At 43.3% G+C, this 6,700-nt stretch overlaps 1 protein-coding gene across 1 annotated transcript; it reads right to left on the reverse strand.

Annotated features, from left to right (window-relative positions):
* On the reverse strand, positions 1-5,526 carry LOC106958413 (inositol hexakisphosphate kinase 2-like). Its single transcript, XM_015050297.1, has 5 exons — positions 5,097-5,526; positions 2,353-2,587; positions 2,097-2,260; positions 1,748-1,923; positions 1-903 (listed from the first exon to the last, which is right to left on the reverse strand). The coding sequence occupies exons 1-5, from the start codon at positions 5,308-5,310 to the stop codon at positions 307-309; spliced, it is 1,386 nt and encodes a 461-aa protein (XP_014905783.1). The 5' UTR covers positions 5,311-5,526; the 3' UTR covers positions 1-306.
* Between the last annotated feature and the right edge of the window lie 1,174 nt (positions 5,527-6,700).

Genomic DNA, 6,700 nt, shown 5'->3' on the forward strand with positions numbered 1-6,700 from the left:
TGTAGAAAAATCGTCCGTCTCATGCAACAATGCTCCTACCATGTATCACAAAGTAAAAGTCTCAGTCTCATAAAAGAGAAAAGTGCAAGGGAGGGCAGTAGCAGCCCTTTCCTTCAGCAGGTGAGCAAGAGCGCAGGATCAACCTTGCAGACTCTTCCTCTAACCGAGAGGCATCTGGGGTGTCCAACCAAGCGGACCCCTGTTCAGGCAATGAAGCACCTCAGGGGGTGAAGCAGCGGGGTTTGTAGCTCCAAAGAACTTTTCTCCCATGCTTGAAATTGAGACCAGGTCAGCTCCAATGTGCCTTCAGTCAGTGCTGTGCTCCTCCAGCTGAGAGATGATGGTGATCAGATTCTGGAGGCCGAAGATGAAGCCGCTGTCTTGGCCTTCGTGGACCACGCTGTCCTCTCCGTAGTGCCGACACGTGGTGTGAGCAAAGTCAATCATGCGCACGTCCACCTCGGGGCTGCTGGCCTCTCCCGCTCCGTGCGAGGAGCGGCTGCTGCTGCCGCCGCCGCCAGACAGGCCGCCGGCTGCGCTGGTGGAGGAAGAGCGAGGGAACCCAAACGCTCCTTCCTCTTCGCCCTCCTCCTCTTCTTCATCAGACGGCTCGTCCTCGTCGCCTTCCTCCCCTCCTCGATGCCTGGGTCTGGCGGGAGTCCTGGGAGGGTCGCCGTCGTAGATGATGAGCAGCGAGCTGGAGTAGAAGCGGTAGGACTCGCACGCCTCCAGGGCGGCCTGCATCTCCCGGAGCCGGCGCAGAACCGGGGACAGCAGCTCGTGACGAAGTCGCCGGCCGTTGTGGAAGAACTGGTAGAGAGCCTCCTTGAAACCAGCAAGGGTCAGCTTTCGCCCGTGGTACTTGTTCATGAACATTATCTGGCCGGAGTCTGACTGGTACACCTGCAGAGACATGCAGAAATCCACTCCGTTAGGGTTCTTATTCACTTTTCATTTCAACATGTCATACCATCAAAAAAAAAAAAAAAAAGGACTAAACTCCTTGGATTTTTTTCCTAACAGGTTCATGGCCTACAAATCTCAGGTTTCGCCTTTTCCTTCATCTGATAAACATTTGTCCGTGTGAGTCAGAGTAATTAGACCAATTCAAAAAATACATTTCAATACATAAATCTTATATTAAGATTTCCCTGAGAGCAGGGTAAACTGACAGAGCTAAAGAAAATGGCTGCTCAGAATGATGCATCTTAACACAGTAATGTGAAATTCAGTGGAAGGAAAATCCGTAGTTGAAATAGTGCACATTTGCAGGGAAAATTTTGAATAAAGCAACAAAATCCTGTTTAAAAAGATCAGCATCGCTCTGACCAAAACATAAAATCTATATCACATCATCACAAAGAGCTAAGTGCACATATTGTACATGCAACATAAGGACAAACTTTAACTAGGCTAACATTTCTGAACTAAAAATATTTTCTTTGTTGGTTCTATCCAACATCCTAAACTGAATTTTCTAGTTTCCATTAGCTGCAAGCCCTGATAAATCAATACGAACAGCAATATATGCCATCAAAATTGTAGCGGTTTCTGGGAGTGGACTACATTTCCCAGGATGCTTAGTGGCATGTTTTTGTATCCTAAGTTTTGATTATGCTCTAATTTACTGAGCTGAACTTGTATTCTTCCCTACACTCTCATTTTCTTTGTCCATTTTAATCCAGACGTGCAGAACAGTGAAATCAAATTCCAGACTTTTCCAACCTAATTAAGCCAATCTCTGTACCTGCATCCCACAGAGCCGCACTCCAATCGATGCTGATGTGCTCTGTTGACACTTCCGGATCTGATTGGCTTTCTTCTCCTCTGAAGCGTCGTCTCCATGTTGGCGAGTTCCCATCTTTAAATCCAACACACACGGGACTCTGTAGCGCCACGTCAGGTTTTCCAACAGAATAAATTCTGTGAGACGGGGAGTCAAGGATCACACCAATAAAGAAGACAGAAATAAGTCTAGGTTTTGCTACAATTGTTTTTTTTTTTTTTTTCTTTCTTGGGATTTGGTTTTCCCAAGAATGGAGCGTTGCATCTCCATGCGAGTCACTGAATGCAGCGTTATTCATAAAAAAGGATACTGTATTGGTTGCGATGCTTTGCGTTTTCCTTCATCCTCTGTAATTGCTGTTGGTGGCACTTCAGACTCCATGGGTTGTGTTTGATCTGTGACACCACGTTGCCTTTCTCCAAGCTGAAGTACAGAACCTCAGCCTGCTGCTGCTGGACCTCGTCACGATTATAACTACACAGAGAGAACACACGCAGAAATGTTTTAGCTCCTGAGCTGCATACAGAATATGAAGAAACCGGCCTCATTTCAGCGAGCATCTTCACCTCATGATCTTGTCCTCTTTTCTGCTGTTTCGGGGTCTGTCTTTGCTGTAGTTTTCCTTCTCCTGCAGCAACGGGGACTGCTTCTTGTTGCTCCACTTCAGCATCTTGCTCTTGGGTTCTTGGCAGTCCGCCGAAGGGTCTTTGTTTTCCGAGTCCCCAGATTCGCTATGGAGAGGGTAGGCGATGAGGCACAGGTTTCCCTCCTCGTCTTCTTCGAAACTAACCGACACAACACCTGCAAGAAGAGGAAGAGACGTTTACTAATGACCAACATTCAAATGTTAATTAGACATTCTGGATGGTCTACCCAAATCAAGTTAAAGTTTCACAATTGCCAACAAGAAATGTGACCAACTCTTTAGACTGCTGCCTACTACTGGTCCAAGCACTTTATTCTGACTTAGAAAAACAAAATAGAAAAACATTTTGCCATTTAAAAGTAATTTTAATTATTGCTTTTCTGGTTGTGTTCTGATATTTTTCTTGCCGTTTTCACTTTAATTATATTTGCTTTAGACACTGCGATAGAGGGAAACAGTTTGTTGTTTGTACTCAAGGTTGTAAGATGAAAATCTAATTCAGCCCCATATACGTTACACATTTACACATCTGACCAGTCCAAAAAAAAAAAAAGATCATCTTCGTTAGTGCGGCTGAAAAACAAATAATAATCACAATTATGCATTTTTTTATGTTAGGTGCTTCTTACCAAGGTATTTAAACATTCAAAAGCCGAAATTTGAGTAGAAACTAGCTCAACAAATAACTTATGAAAACATCTCGATGACGAACATTTTGCAACGTGATCCCAATATTCATTTTTTGTGATACAGCCAACAAACATACAGCCAAGTCTGCCCCCACCAGCTCCTAATACAACTCCCTACAAGGCCCTGAGTGCCTGCAGAGATGGGAGGGGAGGCGTCGCACTGAGAATAAACATGGCAGCTGCAGTCACCGACGCATATGAAAAAGAAAGAGGAAGGAAACTTGGGGTAGAAAACGTTTGAAAAGGAAGAGCTAGTGATATAAACAAAAGGGCCAGGGATTTGATTCATCACTATGATTCATGTATTCTGTTTAGTGACTTAAAGTAGCGAGTAGAGAAAGGTCGGCTGATGTCATTTGCTTTGACGTCACCGTCACAATCTTCTTCCTCTTCCTACGAACGGCTCCGCCTCTGAAACTCATCCAGTGGGACTATGCTGTTCAGAGTTGCAACGTAATCATTCTCAGCGATTGTGGGAACTTCTGAGTCACTCCTAATTAATCCAATAGGATGCTTGGAAAGTTGTGATAAGGAGTAATTCAAAGAAGACATGCGTTTGTTTTTTCCTTTGTTTCTTTTTTTTACAGCCCAAGGGCACAAAAATTAGGAGAATGACTGAACTGCAGATTATCGTCAGCTACCGTTTCCTTGTTTGCCTGAAAGTCTGAACCTTGACCCAAAGTAGTAATAAAAGACATTGTTTACTTCTAAAAATGTGTAAAAATTTTAAAAGCATTAGATTTTATACACATTAATTGCAGATGAAATTTTCTGACGATACCTCCTGATAAAAGTGAGGAAATTCTAAACATTAGTTGACGTGGTGTGCTTTCGAAAGGCCCAGAAGACCGTCATCTAAATCACACTCGCGTATCTTTTTATAGCCGCATAACCCAGGGGTCAGATACCACTCATGAGCCCAGGCTCCGTCAAACTTGGCCGAAGGAGACGTCTGCTTTCGCATGCATTTGGTGTCATTGTCTGCGAGTGCGAATGTGAGCCTGTTGGCCTTGGCTGCAACCAGGAAACACTACACTCTTCATTAAAGGCCTGCGTGCGTGCGTGTGTGTGAAAATGTGTATTTGTGTGAAGCTCTCTGAAACTAGAATCTCCTCAAATGACTTATGAGCTCCTCTCTCCACTCCAGGTGATGTGGCCCAGTTATTTTTGATCCAGGCGGTGGGGTCGTCTCTCATCTTGAAACTGTAGAGGTTTTAAAAGACACCCCTGGCTACACATCCTCCTGGTTGTCAGTTCCTACATTCATGTGCCATTTGAAACTCCCCACTGGACTTGACATGTGCCCACCAGCATCTTAAAAATGATTGACATAGCACTTAAAAAACAGGAATCCAATCCACTCTGAATTTGTCCTGTTGTGTACGCAATGTTCTTTAAACCACCGATTACAACCAGACCCAGTACAACACAGAAGAAAACAATGCTGCTAATTAAGGGGACTCCCAAAAAGCACTTCTAAAATATTTAATGTCTGAACTTCTTTAGTATTAAAAATAAGTGTTCAACTTATTTGTAGTCATTTCAGCTCAGCTTACATTTATAATTTTTACCTCTTGAATTAATAAGTCAATTAATTAGTCTGAACTGCAGAGCTGTATACTGAAACTTCAAATAATTTGCTTCCATTTATTAAACATGTACCAATAAAATGGCATTAGATCAGACAAAGCTTGTTTATTTCTTTGATCAGCTGTTATATGGGATCATATAAGAAATGCTGACTACTCCCAACATTTTATATATTTGTAAAAAAGGAACATTTATAAACAACTAAATTAAGCTAAACCCGTTATTGGTGGTTTAGTGGACAAAACAGGAAATGAGACCCCAAACCAGACTCTGCTCAAGGCCGCATATATTTTTGTGCAGGCCCTGATTACAAACCCACATTGAGTACAGTCAAAACAATAGCACTCTTCCTGCTGCACCCTTTGGGTAAACGCTGGTATCTTACCTTTATATTGAGGGGTGAACTTCCTCATCTCTAGAGGCAGGTTTTTGTAGAACTGGTGCTCCCGAGGTATGAGGGGTTTGCATATCGTCTGTTCCCCGAAGCGCAGCACGCAGGAGTGGCCTCCCACCTGGTGCACGAAGGGCTCAAGCATCACCCCCTTCGCCGAATAGGGAGTCCCGTCCGCCTGCATGAGGGCTTCCAAAGCGGGACTCATTCTCAATCCGCATCGGACGGCTGGGCTGTGGAGACCCAAGTCGCAGGGGAGGCTAGCTGCTCGGCCGTTTGTTAGGCTCCCTATCCTCAGGCTTTTTCCAGTCGTCTTCACAGGGGGGCGCTGTTGCTCACCTGCTTGACTGGAACGGCGAAAAACAAAGGGCTGAAGGGGAAGAAGCAAAACCACCGTCGAAATCCGTTTTATCGTCCCTTTCCCTTACTGGAGGAGAGCGCTACCAAGGTCCAACACTAAGCTGTGTGTTTTTACGTTTCATTTACTGTTACTAAGCCAACAGTTTAAGCTACTGAAACGTTTGTTTCTTTTTGTGAACGTACACTGTTGTCGCTCTCCTTGCTTAGCTGTTACCGAAACTGACGACAGAGCTGATCTTGAAGCTAGAAAAGCAGCAGAGGACTCAGCAAGCTCCGCCCCCACATCAGAAACAGCCAATCAGAGAGCAGCGGCTGTCGCTGGGAGGAGAGATGGCAGCGAGGAGAGATCAAGCAGACAAAGAGGAAGGAGAGAAAACAGTGGGGGGATGGGAATACAGGAAAAACAACAAAAATACATTTTTCAATTAATTTAATTATTTTATGCATATGCCAACTTTATCATTAGGTAGCCATTGGGTTTTGTGTTTGTATTCTTAAAGAGGCACTGCAGATGCTAAAATTATTCACACATTTTGTTCAGTGATCAACAGTATATGATTAGTAATGTTAAAAATAAAAGGCTGTCAAATATCAGATGTTGCTTACCTGGTTATCTCTCATAGCCTAACCTCTTTACAAGGCTAAGACTGAGAATTTTTATAACCAGAATCCTTAACATGTTTTATTAAGATTTTTGTAAAGTGAAAGTAAAGTACTTCATAGTTTTAAATAAAAAAAACTAAAAAGTGTAGGAAGGAGGCTGTTAGTCAGACCTCTTTGCTCTGGGTAAGGAGGTTGGGTAAGAATAGAGATCTCCATTGCAACTTTGAGGGAGCTGCAGAGTATAGCCCAGATGGGAGAATCTGGGAAAGTGGCAAGAAAACTATCAAAAGCTTCAAGAAATCCTGCGGAAGAAGATGCTCCAGCAAGATTTAAACAAAATGTAATTTTTTGGTCCCCATGCAATATAATGTGCATGAGGGAAAACTAAGATAACCATGAAAACATAATCTTATCATAAACCATGATGACAGTATCATGCTGGGAGAATCCTTCCTTTTAACAGTGACTGGATAGAGTTGATAAAAGGATCAGATCCTTCTGATGTGACTGAGCTTAATCTGTTCTACAGAGAGGAGATGGGAGACTTGTTAGTTTCCAGATGTGCAAGATGGCAGTGACAACCCAGAACACATACGAACAATAGGAAATGTAGTTCTGAAAAATGTTGACTGATT

The sequence above is a fragment of the Poecilia latipinna genome, unplaced genomic scaffold (genome assembly GCF_001443285.1).
Source record: "Poecilia latipinna isolate Pla-1442-1.1 unplaced genomic scaffold, P_latipinna-1.0 Scaffold984, whole genome shotgun sequence".
NCBI classification, from domain to species: Eukaryota; Metazoa; Chordata; class Actinopteri; order Cyprinodontiformes; family Poeciliidae; genus Poecilia; species Poecilia latipinna.

Excerpts from the sequence above, each read along its gene's own strand:
- LOC106958413 (XM_015050297.1), bottom strand. The coding sequence starts at position 5,310 with ATGAGTCCCGCTTTGGAAGCCCTCATGCAGGCGGACGGGACTCCCTAT. Across the intron at positions 2,588-5,096 it reads GTTCACCCCTCAATATAAAG|GTGTTGTGTCGGTTAGTTTC; the intron begins GTAAGATACCAG and ends CTCTTCTTGCAG. Across the intron at positions 904-1,747 it reads TGCGGCTCTGTGGGATGCAG|GTGTACCAGTCAGACTCCGG; the intron begins GTACAGAGATTG and ends ATGTCTCTGCAG.